This window comes from Gopherus evgoodei, chromosome 2, assembly GCF_007399415.2.
Source record: "Gopherus evgoodei ecotype Sinaloan lineage chromosome 2, rGopEvg1_v1.p, whole genome shotgun sequence".
NCBI classification, from domain to species: domain Eukaryota; kingdom Metazoa; phylum Chordata; order Testudines; family Testudinidae; genus Gopherus; species Gopherus evgoodei.
This window is the reverse complement of record NC_044323.1, coordinates 243,529,120-243,553,905: the sequence shown is the minus strand read 5'-3', so window position 1 is coordinate 243,553,905 and position 24,786 is coordinate 243,529,120. Positions and strand designations below refer to the sequence as shown.

The following is a 24,786-nucleotide window of genomic DNA, read 5'->3' as shown; positions in this document are numbered from 1 at the left end:
AGAAGTTAAAAGCAACCAAAAAGTCAGGCTAAACAAAATGAACTTCATATGGCACAAAAAGGAAGAGAAAAATGCTTCCCTCCAAAGCTATCTTGTGTCCCACGTCACTCCTGACTGAAATACTGTTAGAGATTACTAGTTTTACTGATTCTACTGCATTCTTGCCTTACTACAAATCTGCACTTATATGAATGTATTTGGCAATGGGGGCACACAAAAGAACCTAGAATATCTTGGATTCCCCCAAGAAATTGGGGTGACCTTGCTCACTGTGGGTCCAAAATGTGAGGAAAATGGAAGTGTTCATGGAATTTCAATAGATATAATACAATAGTTTGCACCAAAGACAAAGACTGTTATAAGTATAATAAAGGATTTTATTTACAAGTTTACATAAAGTAGTGGCTTAGATAAGAATTAATTATGAAGTTATAGTTGTCTCCAATAGAGTTACTACATACTGTGAATCCTATATAGATTTTTCAAAACATTCTTCAGTATTTTACAATAACATCACAGCTTGCGTCAGTCAATGCAGCATTCAGAAATTAGCTAAATTGTTCTACAAGCTTTTTTTGTAAATAAACAAGGGAAGACTTAAAATACAGAAGTGGTTGTCACGCCAATGTTTGGAGTAAAATATCAGAGGAATAACAGACCAGCGGAAAGATGGTCTTGTAGTAATGGTGCTGCATAGGGATTTCAAGACCTATGCTCAATTTCTAGCTCTTCCATACACTACCTGTGAGAGCTTGCCCAAGTTTAATAACTCTGTACCCCAACTATAAAATGGGGGATGACACTTCCTTTCTCCTACCCTTTGTACATTCTTCAGCTTATGTGGGTTTGGCAAGCATCTAGTAAAATGGGGCTCTGATCTTAGCACTACTGCTGTATTAATGAACAATAAGTTCTTAAGATGAGTGTGGCAGGCTTCGTCCACACTAGAATCAGAATATAGTTAGTTACAACTGTGGCAAAACAAAATCATTGCTGGCAGGTTTCTATTACTATTCCTTTAGCCCCTAGGTAGTAATGCCCCCAGGTGATCCTCAGGAAAACCAGGCTAGCATCCCACCAATAAACACATTTAGTCAACTTTACAGTTATCACAATCATGCTCCCAATGTGGAGAGAGCCTTTGAGTGCACATGTGCTACGTGATTAGGAATCTCTGGGATGGGACACGTATGGTTCACTTAACTTCTCTGTTCTCTCCATGTAAGTGTTGCAGTTAAGTATTGCTTTTATATAGATTATTTCACTGCTCTATTTTTAAGACACACTTCAGTTTGCTAAATACAAAACAAGCACATACAATTTAGAATTCTGAAATATGCCTGAGTTAATTAGTTACAATATATGCTGCAAGCACATGCTATAGGTTACCAATTCCATACCTCAACTGGAAATCCTTTGGTCTTGTAGCCAATAAAAAGGCATTAGATGACCTAAAAAGGGAATAAAAAAGGAAAAGCTACTCACTGTAAAGAGAAAGACACCACATCCACATCAATTTGATCTTGAATGAACAATAAAGTTAACCAAAATACGTATCTGATCTAGAGAGGTGAATCTCAATCTGATGAAGAGGAGCAAGGATGAAGAGGTACTATAAGGAAAAGAAAACCAGACATTAAACAAACCGCCAGCCAAACGGAAGCATTAATGGATTGGAGAAAGAAGGAACTGAAGGGTGTGGCTTATGGCTTGTCTACACGGAGCTGGAGGGATGCAATTTTTGACATATTCTATTATGCTGTGCTCTAACTGTCTCAGAGGTAGGGATGCTCTTCTTGCTGGCGTGATCTAAAAGGTATCGAGTTTACTAAGCATTCATGTGAACTATGTACCTTTCAGGGCATTCCAGCAAGGTCTACGTGGAGCAGTTGGAGCACTTTCCAAATCACACCCCGCTGGCACACTTCGTCACACCCTGTGGATAAGCCCTTACAGTCAGGCTTTATCCTGTGTTGGTCTTTATAATTATACCAGAGCAACCTTAAATAGTCAGAAGAGACATTAATGGAAAATGCAAAGACCAGCAAATGTGGAATTTTTGTTTTTTTGAAGAGGACTGAATAGTTTTGTGAGTAGCATCTGTAGCTAACCAAGAACAGAATTCATTTTTTAAAATAAAATACTTAGCATTTACATAGTATAATTCATCTTCAATGCTGTTTACAAAATTTGATAATCCTTATAACACCTCTGCGTAGATGAGTATTATCCCACTTTCAAAACTGGAGAAGTAGAGGCAAAATGTTGAGTGATCTGCCCCAGTGCACAGCAGGAATCACTGAGAACCAGGATAATAAGTCAGAAGCTCTGCACATCCAATCATGTGCTCACATTGTGCCTCTAAGCTCTCCCAAATAGAGCGGACTGCAGTAGTTAAGCAAGATCTGCATCCAGTGAAGAAGGCACAATCTCCTGGCCAGATGCAAATATGTGGGGGGAGGAAATTATTCTGGTCACTGCCATATGATTGTCTAAAAGCAAGTGTCTATCTAACATTACCCTTACTTTAGAAACTTGGATGGCTCATACTGGATTTACTCTCAAAGAGGCCAACCTTATCTCTGCTATAACCCGCAGCTGCTTCCCCAATGATCATCACCACCTCAGTTTCGCCAGGATTGACCTTTAGCTAGCTTACCCACAATAAAGCCCTAATCTCACGGCATTGGCAGAGAACTCAACTTCATCTTCCGGATTGGATGAAATAAGGGAAAATGCTGGATGTCACACATACTGAGAATTCCACACCTCATGACTTCTCATGGCCTGTATAAAAGCTGAGTAAGATGTATGGCAACATGAAAACCTGTGGCACACCACACTTAAGAATCTTTTGGGGTTGGGCAAGATGCAATTACAACTATACAAACAGCTATGATGTGTTGCATAGTATTTTTAAGTAACATTCTAATGAGTTGGGTAGGGACTTATGCTATATGCTTTATTACTTTAATATTTTTTCCTCTTTCAAAAGATGTCTCCCAAGAGAAGTCAACAGAATAAGCAGGGGACAGTCACAGAGAAGAACAGTATTGTATCCTTTTATTTTATTTAAAGTGAATTTTGTAATGTAATATTACACCATCATGGGTTCGGCTATGGTGGCTACAGTTTCAAGCTTAACAGAGTAAAAGTCACCTCTGGTACTTGCTTCAGAGTTTAAGTTTCTAGAAACACATAAAGGCCAAAGGTAGTGACCACACGTACATTCACAAGTACAAGGTCTAGACCAGTGGTTCTCAACCCGCAACCTGCTTGTGGCCCAATTGGCACACAGCTGTGGCCCATATGACATCCTCAGGGCCATACAGGCAGTATATATTTTGTGAGGATGTGGCCCACAAAACACAGAGAGCTGCATATGTGGCCCACAAGAGTAAATAGGTTGAGAACCACTGGTCTAGACTGTTTTGCAAGTTTTATTAAAGTTAAGATTACCCAAGCATACAGAAATTCTATACACACCAATGCACAAGTTACAAAGACAGTTATACTCACATTCTTAACAACAGCATTAGGGTCTAATGGGGCTCTCATGGCTTGATCATCAGTAGAGGGAAGGTTCCTGCTGGTGTCTCCCATAGGGAGCTCAATTTTCCCATTCTGGGCATCCCCCTTTTATAATGTGATACTGTCTATACCTACATTCTGCACATGTCCATAAAAGTGTCAACCCTATTTTCTCTTACTGGTCTGTGTCCCCTGGAAACTTAAAGGACCTCAATTTTCTATAGGTTATGTAAGTTCCCTTTATTGTCATTAGCACTGACGCATAACCTGTATCCTGTGGTTAAGACACATGCTGGAGACAGATGTGCCTTTACATTATTTTTATGATCTAATATTAGTCTTCTAGATAATTTTTCGCAATCTTACCAGTTGGTACCTCTTTTTCCATAATCTTAGCGTATCGAGTTATTTTCTGGTCACTTACTTATGTCATCATTTCTTGTCTCCAAGGCCTAAAATAGCTAAGCTAAAGTCTTGCAGGCCTCAACCTACATGTTCTTGTGTTTCAGCTTGTCTTACTCATGCCTCATACTTGGGTCATCTAAATACTGATCAACCTTATACTTTTATAATCCTACAAATTCATTTTAACTAACATACAATGAATATATATGATATAGTAGATGATTAATCATAACATTACACAACAAATGGATAATAAACTAAAATCATTGGCTATAGTGTGTTACTTCAGAAATTTCTATGAGAGGAAAATGTTGAGTGGGGGGAAGATTTGGTGGTCTGTCCTTCCATTCCCCAGACTGCTTTAGTTGCGTGCAGCTGCTCACTCTGCAGGAGGAATTATTTAAGCTCAGTACCAATGTGGACACAAGAACAAATGGATATAAATTGACTATCAGGAAGTTTAGACTTGAAATTAGATGAAGGTTTCTAACCATCAGAGGAGTGAAGTTCTGGAACAGCCTTTCAAGGAGAGTAGTGGAGGCAAAAGACATATCTGGCTTCAAGACTAAGCTTGATAAGTTTATGGAGGGGATAGTATAATGGGATAGCCTAATTTGGGCAATTAATTCGTCTTTGACTACTAGCAGTAAATGTGCTCAATGGCTTGTGATGGGATGTTAGATGGGGTGGGATCTGAGTTACTACAGAGAATTCTTTCCTGGGTGTCTGGCTGGTGAGTCTTGCCCACATGCTCAGGGTTTAGGTGATTGCCATATTTGGGGTCTGCAAGGAATTTTCCTCCAGGGCATATTGGCAGAAGCCCTGCGGGGGGGGTTCGCCTTCCTCTGCAGCGTGGGGCACAGGTCACTTGCTGGAAGGTTCTCGGCACCTTGAAGTCTTTAAACCATGATTTGAGGACTTAAATGGCTCAGACACAGATTTGATACAGGAGTGGGTGGATGAGATTCTTTGGCCTGCATTGTGCAGGAGGTCAGACTGGATGATCATAATGGTCCCTTCTGACCTTAAAGTCTATGGATTCTATGATTCCTTCAGATTAAAGATATCTCTTTATAAGCCTTCCTTAAAAAAAAGAGACTAGATATGTCACTCAAAGCAGTGCTTTCTGCAGAACATTTCCCAAACCTCACTAACTTCTTTAAATCAGGGTTTGATTCACTAGCTTCTAAGACTGTATTGGGAAAAAGATGGGGGCAATGCTAGGTGCTTTCCAAAAGCCAGAGCAGTCCATGGTCAGGAGGGTACAAGGGTGGATTAAAGCAGCCTTAGATGTCCACTGAACTGCGAGCTCTGGGTTGTGCCTCTTAAAAATGCATCATGATGTCTCACTGTGATTATGATGTCAAGTTTCTTTTTGTGTGGATGAGCGAATTTTGCAGGAGTGACTAAAACCTTAATAAAAGCATGTATATACTTAAGATCTCCTTCACGTCTCCAAGCACCCTTATGTTCCTTTTTGTATCAAATATGAAGATGACAATATGGATTCTCAGGTTGTGAGAGTCAGAATGAGCGACTTGGGGGCAAGATCTAAAATGTAATTATATAATATTAAAACATATTAAAGTGTCTCAAATTATTGATGCAAAATCTCTTCTACAAATAATGGAAAATTGAGTGAATGCTCTCTGGTACCATTTTCTAATAGCTGTAATATTATCCAGAGATTCTGTTTTACAAGACAGTAGAATATTATCTTTAATAAGAACTTCTCATTTTACAAGACTTTATCAAAAACAGTTTGACCAACAAGGTTAAGATTTTCCATTGCCGCCATCATTTCCCAAGTACAATCTTAGAAACTACACTGCTGCTGAAGATGGAGTTTCTGGCATACGTAGATTTACATGTGCTCACTTTGATTGAGCCAACATCCTAAAAGTAGATGCACAATCGCAGCTAGGCTGGCTATGACCTTGGCCAGCTGTCCAAATCCATGGGGATACACCTGGGTGGCTAGTCTGAACCACCATGGCCAGAGCACTACTTTTAGTGAGCTAACTCAGCAAAGCTAGTGTATGTACATCTGTCGGAGCTAGGAATTACAACTCTCAGCTGCAGGACGCACATACCCTAAGACAAAGGTGTCTCTTTGGGCTGCAGCATTGGTCAGAATGTCCACAGTGGTGTAGACCTACCTCAAACAGGTAGGATGACCAGACAGCAAATGTGAAAAATCAGGACAAGGGTGAGGGGTAATATGAGCCAATATAAGAAAAAGACTAACAAATCGGGACTGTCCCTATAAAATCAGGATATCTGATCACCCTAATGCCAGAGCTTGCAATGGGGTCCTCCAGAGGCAATCTTACGGCTATCTTCCAACAAACCAGAGGTAACTTGCCCTGGTCACAGCCAGGACTTTTAGGGGCTTTTTACATGGTTCTAGCTTATTTACCCAGAATAAAGGGACCAGAGCTGGGGTGATGATCTCAGCCAAAAGTCAAACAAAAACAAAAAACAAAAAACAAAAGGGAGAGTTGGTTATTTTCCCCTCATTAAGCTATACACCAAAAGAATACCTCTTTTAGATTTACATGATGCCAATATTGCCAAAACAGACACACACAGCATGAACTGAGCTAACATATGCCCCATTTCCTCAGCAAGTTCCACACAGCTGAAACCCCATGCCCATACAAAGCCTCACTAACTTCAATGGGAACAGATTGCAGAATCAAGGCCTTAGATGCTACTGATTATTTATTTTAACAAATGTTTACGTTTCACAAACCTTTTTGGGGTATTAACTGCAATCTATCTTGCCCTTATTGTTAGACCTTCAAGTATTTAAACTTTTGTCCTTCATGCACTAGTGCATACCAAGATCTAATTATTTGGTAACTGCACAATGTGGTTTGGGGAGTTCATGTTTGCATCAGTAAGTTTTATTTATATAGTATGTTTTGATTATTAAAACAATAATGGAAAGGTGAACAAAACGAGTGTAGAGAAAAGAAAAAGCTGTCTATGTTAACGTCACCCCAGTGCACTGAAGATTTACAGCCAGGACTTTTAAAATGAGACTGCATAGAAAGGAAGATAAAATATTTGGTTTAGAATAAAAGGACAACTTAGGAGACTTAAAATAAATCAAAGCATCAAAATAGAGATGGTCTATCTTTTCAGTGCAGATACCTACCACTCCAAATCTGTGAGCACTAATGGACGTCCTTAACTTTAAACACATAAGTAGTCCCATTCAAAGTCAAAGGTAAAGTTAAGCATTTAGATGTTTGTAGGATCAGATCCATAATTTTTAAATTTTAAGTTTAAATGGCTGACTTGCTGTGACACTGGCTTTTACTCACATCTCACAGAAGGTGAAGAAATGTGTTGTTTTATTCAAGACAATTTATTGCGCTCCAGTAAAATGCTGCTTGTATGGACCCTTTTTGCTTCTATTTTGATACACATGGGATTGGCCCATTGATTTGACAAACAGAAATTGTTAAAATGAAAACAAGGACAAATTTACTAAACTAATTACAATTTACAAAATTACAGCAGTTGCACAAGTAAGGTCGAGTCTGATTTTGCACTAAAAGCAGGTATTCTCTCTCTTTGTTATATATGAAAGACACTGCATATCCTCCCCAAAATTAAAATACTTACTCAGTAAATCTGTTAGTTAATTTAAAAAATAGGTCCCTCAAGAAATTTAGCACCCTTTTCAGTAGCCTTTTTGTCCTGTATGATTTTAAATAATCCAATAACAGAGACTTCAAAATCTTCCCCTATAGTTAAAGCTTGCTGAAATTTCATGCAAAGATTGCATTTGAAAAAAATTTTTAGGCTCAATAAATGATGTAACAGTGCATGTTTACAGAAAAATGCAAGAGTCCATATAGCAAAAAAACAACAAGATTTAGGAGCTGACAGTAATTAAGACCTACAGGCCCTGATCATACAGAGACACATTCATGTTTACCTTTACACAGCGAGTTGTCCCAGTGACTTCATGAGACTGTTCAGAGTGGAATTCTGACAGAACTTCCATCTATTTCAGTGGAATTTGGAGTTCACCCAATATATAAGTTTAAGTAACCACATGTCTTTGCAGGATCAGGGACTAAGAAAGAATATAACTGTAGGTCAATACAAATAAGGTATCCATATTTCTTAGCGTAGACAAGCATGAGGAAGGGGAGTAACTCCCAGTTTAAAAAACAAGGTCTTCCCCCAAAACAGGTTGTTCCAGCGTTTCTGTATTACAGCTATTATTCACCAAGCCCTTGATTCTATCATCCTCTGATGGCAAACAATTTTAAAACATAAATAAAAAAGAGCTAGAAAACCACTATCATGTATTTTTACAGCCAATGGCGTAGAAATACAGGTTGTAGAAGTGCATTTAGAATTTTTTAAATTTTCAAAAAAGACCCAAAACCAAAAAGCAGTGACGCTTTCATAAAAACAACCAAATCAGAAGGAACATGCTTGCCTGCATGCATTTAGGGACGTGCCAATACTACTGAAGGTCAGTAATTAAACCCAATAAAAAATCACAGAAATGTACATAAAAGGTGAGATCAGTCATGTTCAAAGAACACACACTTTTCTACATAGTTACTGTGGGAAAAGAAGTTTAAAAGTAGATTAACATGCTGCAGAGTTTTCAGAAAGTATCTTTTGGAATATTCAGATACCGTTTTCTACCACATCTGACAGTTTTGAGAAAGGCGCCCAACGCCATCCGACAGAAAAACATACTTTTTGTGCTTCTTTGAAACTTTAGTTCTGTTGACAAGACAAATCAGATAAAGCTTCTCATTGTCAACAACTTGAAATAATTGGCTGAATCAATTAATTGTGACCCAGCTTCCAAGTACATATACATAACGTGTCTAACGGAAGATGTGGGAAGCTTCTCTCCTTACAAATTATGATACACTTTACTGGGAAACTTCTTCTAGAAACTAGGAAAGGAAATAAATACAAATCAGGAAAGAAAACCTATCTGAAAATATTTCAGTGAAGCATGAATATCAGAGTTCAAAGGAGAGCTCACTTAAAAAATATTTCCAAAAAAGCTGGGCAAACACTGAATATATCTTTTCATTATAAAGCAGCAGTATCCTTTACGTCATGCACTAAAGAGTCAAATAAGGCATGCTTGATCCTTACACTTTTCAGAAAGTTATTAGTAAGATTTTAGTCAGAATTCAGATTCCACATATAATCCAGTTTAAAATAAAACATGTGTTTTTAAAAAACGTGTGTCTAGGTCACTACTTTTTTCAGTCCTAACTCAATCCCTTCCTCATAATTATGCTGTGTACAACTAACAAGTGAGGTCTATTCTGGCCTTTGAAATGATATAGTCCTTATACTGTGATGTTTTTATGAGAAATGTGACATTATGAAAGAGTTCTGATTGGTCCTGTCAACTCCAGATGATATTGACACACAGTCTATAAGTATGTATGTTTTGTTCGCCACAATAGTTTTTATAAAAAAGTCAATATAGGGCATTCCTGGTAAGATGTAGAAATCTAGGAATGTTCCAAAATTCAAAAAAAGGTTATTACTTTAATGACTTCAGGGACATGTGAATTCCAGAAAACTTAAAAATGTAGATAGCTTTAATAAGAATATATATTCCATAATGTCAAAGCAGTAACAATCCTGAAGAAAGTTGTTTACATCTATTGTTTTGTTTCTTTATCCTTACGTTTTTTCTCCTAATTAGGTCTCCAAAAGCCTATTTTGAGATATTCTTAAAATGAATTTTGATAAAGTTTTAAACATATATATTTTCTTTTGCATACTACAAAATGCATCACAAATGCAGAATATTCCAACAAAAAAAGCTCATAAGGAACAAATTCTTGTTTTCCCTCATTCCAAAACACAAAAGGGCTCAATCCTACAGCCTTCAGATTTTCTTACTTCAAGATTTCTACGCAAGTTGAGTAAATATAAACACTTCCAACTTAAAAAAACAAAAACAAGAAATACTTTTTTTTCCAGATTACGACAGCAGACATAATATAAGTACCTACTTTTCTGCAGTGCACAGAAGTAGTTCCAAACAATGTGTCCACTAAAAGGGAACTTTATTTAATTCAATTCCGAATATTAGCATGGCAATTTGTAATAGTTTATGTCCTATGTAGTTAGCTTGATCCATGAAAAACCATCACAGCAACTATTTTGTTTTTTCTTTTAATTATTCATTTAAAGTCCAGCTCTGGCTATAATGAAAATACGAATTTTCTTCAGAGAGTCTTTTCAAAACTAGCGTTTGTGGGTGGCAGGGAGAAAGAAGAAAAGAGCCATTCTAAAGGCCCAATCCTGAATTTCTCTTAAACGTTAAATGCCTAATGAAATCTATTTGTGGTGCAAAAGGAATGCATGATCAAGTTCCAAAGGGTGCGGGGTCTAGGGGGGGAGATAGACTGTGCTGGAGTTCTTACATAAACATATACATTTGGTTCAGTTAGAGAAGTAGTGCATTTTAAAAAACAGTCATTTCACCTGTTTGTCCTATAACATACAACTCTAAAGAGAACAATCACTGTATGCAGAAAAAAAAAAAGTATCTATCATGCATCAACAGAAGTCAGTTAGCATTTTTGGTGTAACTATAGGATTGGGACCCTAGTTCTACCTGCACTATAAAATACGGCCAAACCTGCAAATAAATGGAAGTTCTGGGTGCCCAGTGCATTTGACATTGAATCCCAAGTAAGCAAAGGCTTTTTGTAATGTATAGAAATCCCCTGGAATATTCAACATTAAATTGTAACAAACTGAGAATGAGAAAATTCAATTAAGTCTATCACCAGTCACGTATTTATACTTAAAATATAAGGATATGAATAGCAGAAACGCCAATTTATTGGATTCTGTCAGTATGTATCTCAACTACAACACTGAGCTTTTTTACCCCAAAATAAAAAAGCTCTTCTGCTACATATGTAGTTTGATAATATAGTTTTTAAAATTAATTATTCACCAATTTTGCAGAAATATGATTGACATAATAGGCCATAATCTAAACTTTCGCAATTATGTACACAAGATGTTATCGTTTATTGAAAAGTAGTTACTGCAATTACATGTTATATTTTAAGTTCCAACCCTAAAAAACACTTCAGCATGCGCCCAGCATTAGCCACATGAATAGTTCCACTAAAGTGAAAGCTTGACGGATTGGGCCCTTAAATGTTCTTCCAACTAATATGTTGCAGTAATTGCTGCATATTATTTATTTATTTTTAATCATTGCAGAAAGTTAGGACATCAGGTCTACTTTAAAAAAAAGTGATCTAGTCATTCTAGTAATACCTACTGAAGGTAATTTAGATGAACAGTAGGTATTCACAAAGTCATATACTAAACTCATGAAGTACATTCATGCATAAATTGAGAATGTTACTGGTATCTCGGAACTGTTTGATATGCAAACTTCAATGCTTTCTCTGTTTTTCAAAATTATTTCTGCTTATTTTTCAAAGCTTGGAAGAAATCAAGGTTATATATCAGTGAATGAATACTGGAAACATATGCATTTACAGACAGGCACAGACAAAAAAAATACTGTATGTACAGGAAGAATCACCACCTAAATCTTTCAGAAAGCCACCTACTCTCCACTCTTGCTTAGTTAGCCAAATCATAAATAGTAAACTGAAATATTTGATTTTTTTGGAGCTGTCTAGTCCCGTGATACAATAAATATGTCCAATCCTACAGTGACAGGTTTCAGAGTAGCAGCCGTGTTAGTTTGTATCTGCAAAAAGAACAAGAGTACTTGTGGCACCTTAGAGACTAACAAATCTATTTCAGCATGAGCTTTCATGAGCTACAGCTTCTGTAGAAGTGAGCTGTAGCTCACAAAAGCTCATGCTGAAATAGATTTGTTAGTCTCCAAAGGTGCCACAAGTACTCTTGTTCTTTTTCTAATCCTATAGTACTTCTCAGGCAACATTCTTGCTGAAGTCAATTAAAGTTTTTCCCCAAGTAAAGACTATAGAATCAAGATCTTAAGATTTTTTCTGTTAAACTGTAGCCTAGTCCCATTCCAGTGAGTGAGTTTTGCTACTGACTTCACTCCGAGCATGGTTGGGCCTTATGTATCAAACATGTTTCCTAACATTCGAAAAATGATATCAGTTAATTAGACTAGTTCAGGGTCAAATAAATTAGCCTTTTTAATATCATTGATTCTCCAATGATTCTTTCATCCAGAACTCATGAATGCTGAGATATTCCCATAATACATGGAGTTGATTTACATTTAGTCTTCACAACCGTAATTTTCAGTCCCTGATGCTTTTAACATTCAGATTAATTTATTGCTGAATAAATCTTAGTCACAAAACAGTAGTTGATTTCACAATAGTCTTATGTCTTTTGGATAATCTGAGTAATTTTAACAGATGACATGACTATGTTAAAAAACGAGAAGCTACTACAGAGATGAAAGAAGTACTCCATATATTTTTTACATGACCATTAAACAAGTTTACATTTTCTAGTCTACTTTGAATATGCTTTGGGAACCAATACTTGAATACTAATACTAACCTGAATACTGGAACTAATACTTTGAATACGCTTTGGGAACAAAGCTTCTTTATACTTTTGATGCTTTTCTACTACAGAGTGATGTTTTCATATTAAGCAGCATTTGTGAAATAATGTCCTTGGATGATGGCATTCAAGTATTTATTTGTTCATATTTTACTTAGGAAGGCCTTCAAACACTGGCAGACCCTTGCATACCCATGAATTTAGTTTCAAGACCCAGGCCAAAATGATCAGACTAAGCTATTAGTTTGCTTGTCACCTTGACTACAGAAAAAAAAAAGTTGTGCCATATTTCAACAATACATTACCATGAAAAAAAACACTTACATTTATTTAGAAGTCCCAGGGTGAATTCTTGGCACCAATTACATCAAAATGCCCACTGACTTCAGGATTTAACCCTCAGTTTCAGAATGAAGTATTAAAAGAACACAGCCTAGTAAATAAATGAGTCACACTATGGAAGGTTTTATTAATCATTATTATTATATTTCACATCTGCATCTTTTTGATATGCTGATTTTCTAGTTTTTTTATCCAGAACATCTAAATAAAATACTCTTATAAGTTTTACATATTGTTTGCTAGCATGTGAACATGTGACTTTGGTACAACTTTTCACTGTGATTTTGCAATTACTTACACAGACACCAACCTTGACATAGCACTAGTACCACCAGAGGTCAATAGGACTACTTCAGTAAGTAAGGTTCAGCACATACACAAGTGTTTGGAGGACTGGGGCCTTACAATGCAAAGGGTTCATCCCCTCAAGGGTTCCCAGTTCTGTACTATGAATCACAAAACATGAACAGGGTAATCCCCACCCACAATTTGAAGAAATACAGCCAGGCCAGCTAACACCCTAAATCATGCTCTATCCTAAACCTCCTTCAACCTGCAAACTGCTTCCCCCCACCAAGAAACCCTGCAGCATGCCTTGAATTGAACATCAACCAAGTCAGGCTACTTTAGACCAGAGGAGATGGCAAATTTCAATACAGGTAGGGTGGAAGACATGCGTGCCCAGTAAAACCAATAAAAAGCTGGTGATGAATTCAGTAGTCTCATGAACAGATCTAATTAAGGACCAAATCTTGAAAGTTTTAGTCAGGCAAAACCCTCATCCATGTAACTAGCTATCAATGTTAGGTCCCGATCCCGTATGGAGACCCACGTGAGCAGACTACTGTGGTTTGGAATTGGCAGAGCGCCAAAGATTTCAGTGAGGGGCCAGGCACGCACAGGGCTTTGCACGACCGGGCGGGCCTTTCTGCTAAAGCAGACTCGCTGGGAGAGGTATTGTTTATTGGCTATATAACATTTCAAACCTTTTCACATCGATCAGAGTGCATACCCCCCTGGCCAACTGCTTTCTGCACTTTGCAATTGCTCTCCAGTCAGTACTATCGTTTGAACTTAAACAACCCCAGCAAGATAAACTAGTGGACAATTTCCCTGGAAAAATCAATCGAACTAAAGACTGGTCGACGCTTTCAGGAGCGTTGAAAACGAGTCGAGGAAGTCCAAAAGTAACCTCCACCCAGGCGGCATGTTACATATTTCAATCACATGCTACTGGATGCAAGTTGGGTGCAGCCCCTCAAGTGGGGGCTCTCACAGCTCGGGATCGGGCAGCTCGTCTGCCCACCCCAAACATACAAAAAAAAAAACCCCTCCCAAGCAAACAACAAAAACCAGCCTTTCCCAATGGCCTGATTACTAACGAATGGTTCTTTCCACGCGCCTTGCCAAGGTACATCCTTCTGCCACTGCCGCACATTGGGATCCCCGAAGGGCTGGGCGTGGAAGGCATGTATGATCCCACCTCCTCTTTCCCGGACCGGGACAAGCCACACAAGCAGCGCCTCCAGCTGTCACTTCTGGTGGGGCTCTGGCCTTTGGCGTGCAGCGCTTCCTTTCCCCCTCTTCTCCGCCCCCTCAGCCGCGCTCTGACCGCAGGCTCTGGCTATCTCGGTGGACTTGCGGACGGATCCCCGACCGGGGGGCGCTTTTCTGCGCAGGGGGGAGGGGAAGCGGGCTAACTTCGCCGTCCCACCTGCTCTGCGGCGGAGCGCCCGGGAGAGGAACCTCCTGCGCGAGCGCCTGCCCAGCCCCTGGCCGCGGTGGAGCCGACACTTTGAGTCGGCAGCCTTGGCTGGAGAGCGGGGGCCACAGGGCAGAGCAGAAAGTGAAAGTAACTTGTGCACGCGGAAGTCCCATGGGAAAAGCAGAACCCCGCGGAGCTAGCGCGTCTCCCCCAAGGAAGATGCGGCCGGAGGGCTGGTGAGTCGGGAAACGCCCGCTCCTTCGCACAGCAGCGCCTGACGCAGCCTGGCCCGGCGGATTCTGCACTCCCAGAGCCTCCCCTCGGGCTCTGCACCAGCCTCGCACCATGCACAAGCCTCTGCCACCACCATGACCGAGAAGCCACCAGCGCAGCTCTCTCCACCTCCCCCTGCGGACAATGTTCCATGGTAAGGGGCGCGCGCGCGCGGCACCCCCCGAGCCGCGACTCTTGCAGCCCTCCCGGCGCGCAGCCCCTGCGGATTTTGCATCCCGCCTGCAGAGCCCGCTGCCTGCTGCCCCCTGCCCCGCGGCGCGCCCGTCTCACCCGGCTGCGCTGGCTCCCTGACAGCTACCGCTCGCAATGGTGCCGCGGTGCCTGCGAAGGTGCTTTTATCTCCACTGCCCCGGCGGGAATTTCCCAGCTTTTCAGAGCGAAAGTGGAAGCGGCCGGTTCCCAGCCCGCCTGGTGTCGGGAAATCAGGATTGCGCTGGTGGGAATTGCCAGGGTTGGGGAGCGGGCAAGGGAGCGCCGCCGCCGCCGCCCCTCTCAAGGCCGGTGCAAACAAACACCTGCCCGCGGACGCCCCGCAGGGCAACCGGCTACCCCCAGGCAGCGGCTGGCGTCCTGGGAGCTGGTCCGCCGCCAGCCACCAGCCGCACCCCCTCGGCTCCTGCAGGGAAGAGCAGCCTCTCCCTGCCGCGTGCGCCTTGCCCACGGCCTGCCGTGCCAAGCCAGGGGCAGGCGGGCTCGCTGCACCGAGCCCGGCACAAAGTTGAGGCAGGCACCAAACAGGGGATCCCCACGCGCCCAGCCAGGGGCTCCTCAGCCATAGGGTGACCAGCTGTCCCAGCATTAGGGGCGTTGTTTTATATAGGTAACTATCACCGGAGGAAAAAAAGTATCCCGATTTTTCACACTAGCCGTCTGGCCAGCCAAGGGGGGAGGGAGATGTACTAAGCCTCCTGGGTTTGCAGGCTCTGGCTGAATCCTGCTCTGGAGCAGGGGGCCTGCGCAAGAATAAAAATCTGACTGCTTTGGGAAGGGCACTACCCCATGCAGCCAGAGGAGCTGCTTCCCTCCCTCCACTGTGCCCCCACTAATTAGGGGGCTCTGCCTCTGCTTGCCCGCCCCCCCGTGCATGCTCTTGCTTTGGGAAGCTGGATGCAGGAAGATAATACTCTCTTCTCTCCTTCAGGCCCATGGGGCATTTCCATGGCTTGGGGGGCTGAGGGACACAGCCCACCCTGACTGCCCAGTGCTTTGAGCCACAGCAGGGAAAGCCCATACTGGACCTGCTGGTGGTTCTGAACAGCCTCTGGTGGAGGCTTTTGGAAGCATTGAAAACCCCGAGGATGCTACAACCTGGTAGCTTTCCATTACTGTCACTTAATCCACAGATATTGCAAGGGTGTTACTGAGGAAATTGAAGTGATCTCCTGCCCCTGGGTGGTATAACATTGATAGTGTGCCTGCCTGGCCCCTTCCTTGTACACTGAAGAGACTAAAGATTGCTTTTTGTAAATATGTGCTTTTTCCTCTGTCTGAAACTCCCAGGAATATTAACTCTTGCTGGCTGGGAATTTCAGGAAGTAGGAGTTATGAACTCATACACTTTCACTGGAAGAGCAGAATGTTCACTTTGTTAAAAGTTTCGTTTCCTTCAACATAGCAATGAGTCATTGCGGATAAAGAGATGTTCACTTTTTATTTAATTATAAACAATCTGACTGAAAATCCTTTCCCTTCTCAATCGTCTGGCTCTCTCTTGGCTTTTGTTATAGTATCAGTATTATGGGTTCATTAGGACCTAATTCACTAATGTAAAAACACACACACACCCCAACAAACCTTTCAGGCCCTCTTTATAGATCATAGAGAGGCAAAAAAAATAATAATAATGGCATAGACCCAACTCTTTTTTCTTTGCAGGTTATCTTTAATCACAAACTACTAGATTAAGTAGGTCTATGGCTACAGTGTTGTTGCCATATACTGATATCTATAAGCACTGTGATTCTGTTTTGTTTAATGTTACTGTTGGAATCTGTTGCACTAATGACAGACTTAGACCATTGTTATTTGTCTTTTGAAATATGAAACAACTGGGAAATTGTTAGCTATATTAGAGAAGAAGGGGACTAGTATAAGAATTGTAAAGTGGATAAGGAACTGGTTCAAGGGGGAGAATGTAACAGATTGTGCCAAAAAGTGACTGGAGGTAGGTTACTAGTGGCATTCCACAAGGTTTGGTTTTAGGACTAATCTTACTCAATATTTTTATTACTGACCTTGGCACAGAAAGTAGGAGTATGCTAATGAAATTTGATGGGGGTACAAAGTTGGGAGGGACAGTCAGTGCAGAGGAAGATCAGAATATTATACAGGAAGATTTGGATGATCTTGAAGACTAGAATAACAGAAATGGGATGGAATTCAATAGTATAAAGTGCAAGGGTCATATGCCTAAGGTCTATTAATAATTTCTGCTACAAGCTGAGATTTCATTAGTTGAAAGTGACAGAGGAGAAGAGAGACCTGGCTGTGTTCCTTGATCAGAGGATGACTATGAGCCAGTAAAGTGATGCAGCTGTGAAACAGGCAACTGCAATCCTTGGATATAATCTGGTAGAACTAGAGAAGTATTAATACCATATAAGGTACTAGTAAGACCTCATTTGGAATTTGGTGTACAGTTCTTGTCACACATGTTCAAGAAAGTTGAATTTAAACTGGAATGGGTGCAGAAAAGATTTACTAGAATGAACAGGGAATGGAGGGCTTATCAGATGAGAGAAAACTTGAAGAGCTTGACTTGTTTGGCCTAGCAAAAAGAAGGCTGATTACTCTATAAATACATTGGAGGGAGTGTGGAGGGGAAGGGGGCGTAAACACTAGAGCAGGTAAAGAGCTATTTAGGAGAGTGTTGGCACAAAAACAAATGGATATAAACTGGCCATGAACAAATTGAGGCTGGAAATTAGGAGAAGGTTTCTAACCATCAGAGGTATAAGGTTCTGGAACAGCCTCTCAGTAGGAGTTGTGGGGGCAAACAACTTAATTAGTTTGAAGAGAGAGCTGGACAATGTATGAGTGTGATTGTCTGATGGGGTAGGGTTCAGCAGCCCTGGGGCTCACTTCCAGTTTGCTTCAGGGCTTCAGCTGGCCACCTGCAGGAAGGGATTCTCCCCCCATGCTGTGGTTTTTCATTCTGTTTTGGTCGCCTTCCTCTGAAGCAGCGGTGGCCAACCTGAGCCTGAGAAGGAGCCAGAATTTGCCAATGTGCATTGCCAAAGAGCCACAGTAATACGTCAGCAGCCTCCCATCAGCTCCCCCTCACCCAGGGCCGGCTCTAACATTTTTGCTGCCCCAAGCAAAAACAAAGAGCGCCGCCCCACCCCTGAGCATCGCGTTGCCCTGCCCCCCGAGCATCACGTTGCCCCAGTCCCCGCTCCTGAGCGTCGCGTCGCCCAAGTCCCCGCCTCTCCCGAGCACCGCACTGCACCGCCCAAGTCCCTGCCCTCCCAAGCGCCAGGCCGCTGAAGCCCTCCCCTGCCGAGCGCCGCACCGCCCAAGTCTCCGCCCCCCCAGCACGGCACCACGCCTCCCAAGCCCCGCCTCCCCCCAGCGCCGTCGGGCCGAACCAAAAAAACCAAAAACAACCCCCAAGTGCCGCCCCGTCCCAAGGTGCCGCCCCAAGCACATGCTTGGTAGGCTGGTGTCTGGAGCCGGCCCTGACCTCACCTGCTCCCAGCGCCAGCCCCGTCGATCAGTGCCTCCCTCTCCCTTCCTGCACCTCCCAATCAGCTGTTTCGTGACATGCAGGAGGCTTGGAGGGGGAGGAGTGAGGGCAGGGGAGGGGGTGGGAAGGGGTGGAGTGGGAGAGGGTTTATGGCAGAGCCAGGGGTTGAGCAGTGAGCACCAGCCAGCACATTGGATAGTTGGCACCTGTAGCTCCAGCCTCAGAGTTGGTGCCTATACAAGGAGCCGCATATTAACTTCTGAAGAGCTGCATGTGGCTCTGGAGCCACAGGTTGGCCACCCCTGCTCTGAAGCATCAGAGATGGCCACAGCTGGAGACTGGACATTGGATGGAGTGGGCCAGGGCTCTGGGGTGGCATTGAGCATTCTGTTTTTCGGGTGCTTGCCTGGCTGGTTCTTGCTCATATGCTCAGAGTCTAACTGAATTTTTCCACAGGTCAGATTGGCAGCAACCTTGTGTTTCCTTTGACTTCCTCTGCAGAGTATGGGTGCCAGTCACTTCCCAGGATTATCTGGGTACATCTTACTTAATCATTTCCCTACCATTACAGGGGCCACTGCCATTGGTGCATCATAATCATCTAAATTCCTGGGGGCTGTAATACTTTAAACCCTAAATTTAGAATAGGGGCAGTGTGGGGCAGTGTTGGTCTCCTGAATATCACAGGCTATCAGACTAGATGATCTAGTGATCCCTCTGGCCTTAAACTCTATGACTCTGTAGAAGTCAGAGGTCTGAGTGCAGGATCAGGGACATATTTTTACAGCCTTACATTTACTATATTTATGTCTTTAATTTCAAGGGATAACATAGCACTTTGGACCAGATTTTCAAAGCTAGTTAGGAGCCTAAAGATGCAGACAGGTGCCTAGGGCTAGCTCTACTGAGGAGACTTCAATTCAGTATTGCAATGCCTAACTTTTAGGCACCCTGCCAGCTAGTGTGATCCACAGGCCTAAATTAGGTGCCCAGGCATCCTGGACAATGTGTGTTACATGTGGTCTTGTATATATGTTCTTAGGACCTGACTAGGTCAAAGAATGTGTACCGAGATATTGAGCTGTTCACCTTTATTTGACCTGTTTAAATCCAGCCCTGACTGTTAGTGACCATAAATTATTTCCCTTGGATGGCTCTTCAACGACTTATGATTTTGGTGATAGGTGCCCTCAAAATACCTACGGTTGGGATAATGAATTTGGCTGTTACTCAAGCAAAACTCTCATTTAAAGTCAAAGAGAAATTTGCCCAAATAAAGACTGTGAAATTTGACTAACAGCGATGAAAAGAGTTTCTCAGTTCAGTTTCTACAGAGTAGCTGTCTACCCCACAATCAACATTACCACAATTGACAACATCAGCCGAGAGGGACTGAGGGGGCATGAAGACTGAGCTATATTCTTATTACTAGAGGTAATCCTTGCAAGATAGCATTAAGGCCCATTGGTAGGGAGCTGTGGCAAAATGTAATTACAAAATAACTTACGTGTACATTGAATTCAGTCAGATTTCTGCATTGACTTCACTCAAAGCGGATTTGGCACATGGAGGCTATTTTAGTTTCTAGGACTGACAGCCTGACTGACTCTTTGAGGGGCCCGACCTTCCCAGCGGAGGGCAAATAGGACAGTGTCTTTCATGAGCACTAACTTTACTTTAAACCCGCCCGCCCCAAATCCAAATATTCAAAACTTGCAAAACTTTATTTATACTTGCAAACTTGTCTACTTCATCTGCTGTATACTGTAGTGCTTCAGGATTTCTAACAATACACTAAAGGATATTATTGTCCTCTCAACATAGTTATTACTTTTGTTAGCATTAATTAAATTTATGTTAATACCCCTAGGGCAACATAGTCTGAAAATGCATTTAAAAGATACCTTGTCACAAAAGTATGTTTAAAGGCATTTTCACATTTCATAACCAAAATGGACTGTAATATATCAGTTATTTGGTAGAGTTGAACAGTAAATCCCAGATAAGTTACTATAAGAGACTTCATTATGTAACAGTTAATAGAGCATACTCTGTGGTATTAAAAATATACTTAATTGATGTTGTTGTAATCTAGTTTTTTTTAGGTCTGTCTTTGGGATTCTGCCACTGTTCATAGTTCTGTTGCCAGTAAATTCATCTACTTGTGTGATGGAAAATACAACTGTAATACGTGAAAAGTACGAGAATATCCTAAGCCACGATATTGAATTGCTGGTAGGTAGTCATATTCTTTTGTTTTAATTTTTTTTTTAAAGTAAAGGTGGATTTTTTGTGAATAATTTTAAGGTTAATTCATGCTAAATGTCACATTGAAAGGCACACATTAAAATGGGTGTGCAGTTTTTTTTTAAGGGACGAAACGATGCAGCCTCTAATTTTGCACTCACACCTAGCTGTGAATGCAGTTATTTGCAGGTGCAAATGATATGACTCAGATGATCGTGTCCTTGCCACAGGTAGTTAGAGATATAAAATATTTAGGTCTAGATTGTGTAACACCTAATCCCATTGGAGAGCACTTACACAGTGGTTGTGGTGAAGTCACTGAGACTACTTGTGTTTGTAAATGCTATTCAATATGAGTACAGGCTACATAATCTGACCCATAATTTGCATCTCTTTATAACTTTGCCTAAAGATTTATGCCCTCTGTTGAATATATGCACAAAGTCAGCATTTAAAAAAAGTGGCCCACAGTCTTGATCTCTGGATCATTGTCAGCAATGAGAGGTAAACTGGAAATAATCACTATATTTGAAAGCCATGTGAAAGGCCAGTTAAGGAGAAGACTGACATACCAGACCATTCATCCAGTATTTTATATCTTTGTACCAGCACATTAAATGGAATGCTTAAGTCAACAGCTCTCTACATCAAGTGAATCATTCCCAGTCGTTAGAATTCCACAGGAGCTAGGAAAAAATAAAAGTATTTGCTATTTAATTTTTATTTAAGGAGTTGTGAATTTAGTGCTCATGAAAGGTATGGGATTGTGAATATTGAAATCTAAAGTCCTCACGGAATAGGGGTAGCACCAGCACCTATTATGCAGATTCCCTCATTTCCCAGCCAATGTGTGTTACCCCAGCTCTGGAGAGATTAGTTCAGTCTCCATGTCTAATCAGTGCTTCTCTGTCTGCTTAAATTATCAGCAAGAACTGTTAGTAATACTGTTTGTGTGGTAGAAGGTGTCCACTAGCCTCTTGCCTGAGATCACATAGTGATAGCAAAAAACTTTCAAGCAGCAAAGAATCCTGTGGCACCTTATAGACTAACAGACGTTTTGGAGCATGAGCTTTCGTGGGTGGATACCCACTTCGTCAGATGCATGTAGTGGAAATTTCCAGGGGCAGGTACATATATGCAGGCAAGCTAGAGATAACGAGGTAGTTCAATCAGAGATAACGAGGTAGTTCAATCAGGGAGGATGAGGCCCTGTTCTAGCAGTTGAGGTGTGAAAACCAAGGGAGGAGAAACTGGTTTTGTAAATGGCAAGCCATTCACAGTCTTTGTTTAATCCTGAGCTGATGGTGTCAAATTTGCAGATGAACTGAAGCTCAGCAGTTTCTCCTTGAAGTCTGGTCCTGAAGTTTTTTTGCTGCAGGATAGCCACCTTAAGGTCTGCTATAGTGTGGCCAGGGAGGCTGAAGTGTTCTCCTACAGGTTTTTGTATACTGCCATTCCTAATATCTGATTTGTGTCCGTTTATCCTTTTCCGTAGTGACTGTCCAGTTTGGCCGATGTACATAGCAGAGGGGCATTGCTGGCATATATTACAATTGTGGACGTGCAGGTGAATGAACCGGTGATAGTGTGGCTGATCTGGTTAGGTCCTGTGATGGTGTCGCTGGTGTAGATATGTGGGCAGAGTTGGCATCGAGGTTTGTTGCATGGATTGGTTCCTGAGCTAGAGTTACTATGGTGCGGTGTGCAGTTATTGGTGAGAATATGTTTCAGGTTGGCAGGTTGCCTGTGGGCGAAGACTGGCCTGCCACCCAAGGCCTGTGAAAGTGTGGGATCATTGTCCAGGATGGGTTGTAGTCCCTGATGACACGTTGGAGAGGTTTTAGCTGGGGGCTGTATGTGATGGCTAGTGGAGTCCTGTTGGTTTCTTTCTTGGGTTTGTCTTGCAGTAGGAGGTTTCTGGGTACACGTCTGGCTCTGTTGATCTGTTTCCTTATTTCCTCGTGCGGGTATTGTAGTTTTGAGAATGCTTGGTGGAGATTTTGTAGGTGTTGGTCTCTGTCTGGGGGGTTAGAGCAGATGCGGTTGTACCTCAGTGCTTGGCTGTAGACAGTGGATCGTGTGATGTGCCTGGGATGGAAGCTGGAGGCATGAAGGTAGGCGTAGCGTTTGGTAGGTTTTCGGTATAGGGTGGTGGTGATGTGACCATCACTTATTTGCACCGTGGTGTCTAGGAAGTGGACCTCCCGTGTAGATTGGTCCAGGCTGAAGTTGATGGTGGGGTGGAAGCTGTTGAAATCGTAGTGGAATTTTTCCAGAGACTCCTTCCCATGGGTCCAGATGATGAAGATGTCATCAATGTAGCGTAGGTAGAGAAGGGGCGTGAGTGGACGAGAGCTGAGGAAGCGTTGTTCCAGGTCAGCCATAAAAATATTGGCGTATTGTGGGGCCATGCGGGTGCCCATAGCGGTGCTACTGATCTGGAGATATATATTGTCATCAAATTTCATATAGTTGTGAGGATATAGTTGTGAGGATAAGGGCACAGAGCTCAGCAGCCAGTTGTGCTGTGGCATCATCAGGGATACTGTTCCTGACAGCTTGTATTCCATCTGTGTGTGGGATGTTCGTGTAGAGAGCCTCTACATCCATGGTGGCTAGGATGGTGTTTTCTGGAAGGTCACCAATGCATTGTAGTTTCCTCAGGAAATCAGTGGTGTCACGGAGATAACTGGGAGTGCTGGTGGCACAGGGTCTGAGTAGAGAGTCCACATATCCAGACAGTCCTTCAGTGAGAGTGCCAATGCCCGAGATGATGGGGTGTCCAGGATTTCTGTGTTTGTGGATCTTGGGTAGTAGATAGAATAACCCTGGTCGGGGCTCTAAGTGTATGTTGATTTGTTCCGGTGTTAGTGTAGGGAGTGTCCTAAGTAGATGCTGCAGTTTCTTAGTGTATTCCTCAGTGGGTTCTGAGGGAAGTGGCCTGTAGAATTTGGTGTTGGAGAGCTGTCTGGCAGCCTCCTTTTGGTAGTCAGACCTGTCCATGATGACAACAGCACCTTTTTTATCAGCCTCTTTGATGATAATGTCTGGGTGGTTTCTGAGGCTCTGGATGGCATTGCGTTCTGCACGACTTAGGTTATGAGGCAAGCAATGTTGTTTTTCCACAATTTCTGCCTGTGCACATCGGCGGAAGCATTCAATGTAGAGGTCCAGACTGTCATTTTGACCCTCAGAAGGAGTCCATGTGGAGTTCTTCTTCTTGTGCTGTTGGTGAGAGGGTACCTGTGTATCAGTGCACTGTTCAGTGTTGTCCTCTCCAACGCATCATCAGGGATCTACAACCCATCCTGGACAATGATCCCACACTTTCACAGGCCTTGGGTGGCAGGCCAGTCCTCGCCCACAGGCAGCCTACCAACCTGAAACGTATTCTCACCAATAATTGCACACCGCACCATAGTAACTCTAGCTCAGGAACCAATCCATGCAACAAACCTCGATGCCAATTCTGCCCACATATCTACACCAGCGACACTATCACAGGACCTAACCAGATCAGCCACGCCATCACCGGTTCATTCACCTGCACGTCCACCAATGTAATATACGCCATCGTATGCCAGCAATGCCCCTCTGCTATGTACATCGGCCAAACTGGAAAGTCGCTACGGAACCGGACACAAATCAGATATTAGGAATAGCAATATACAAAAACCTGTAGGAGAACACTTCAACCTCCCTGGCCACACTATAGCAGACCTTAAGGTGGCCATCCTGCAGCAAAAAAACTTCAGGACCAGACTTCAAAGAGAAACTGCTGAGCTTCAGTTCATCTGCAAATTTGACACCATCAGCTCAGGATTAAACAAAGACTGTGAATGGCTTGCCAATTACAAAACCAATTTCTCCTCCCTTGGTTTTCACACCTCAACTGCTAGAACAGGGCCTCATCCTCCCTGATTGAACTACCTCATTATCTCTAGCTTGCCTGCATATATGTACCTGCCCCTGGAAATTTCCACTACATGCATCTGACGAAGTGGGTATTCACCCA

The 24,786-nt window shown here is 42.2% G+C and overlaps 1 protein-coding gene across 6 annotated transcripts in view; it reads left to right on the top strand.

The window, feature by feature from the left end:
• Nucleotides 1-14,153: 14,153 nt before the first annotated feature.
• The window catches only part of IL7 (interleukin 7), a 30,372-nt gene continuing 19,739 nt past the window's right edge, over nucleotides 14,154-24,786 (top strand). The window contains exons 1-3 of one of the 6 annotated variants that reach the window (XM_030553317.1): nucleotides 14,154-14,972; nucleotides 18,981-19,060; nucleotides 20,620-20,759. In XM_030553317.1, coding sequence (XP_030409177.1) covers nucleotides 14,914-14,972; nucleotides 18,981-19,060; nucleotides 20,620-20,759 — 279 coding nt within the window. In that variant the 5' untranslated portion in view covers nucleotides 14,154-14,913. Of the gene's footprint in view, nucleotides 14,973-15,980; nucleotides 16,151-18,980; nucleotides 19,061-20,619; nucleotides 20,760-24,786 lie in introns of all 6 variants that reach the window. The other 5 variants (XM_030553314.1, XM_030553315.1, XM_030553318.1 and 2 more) reach the window with 5 other exon arrangements.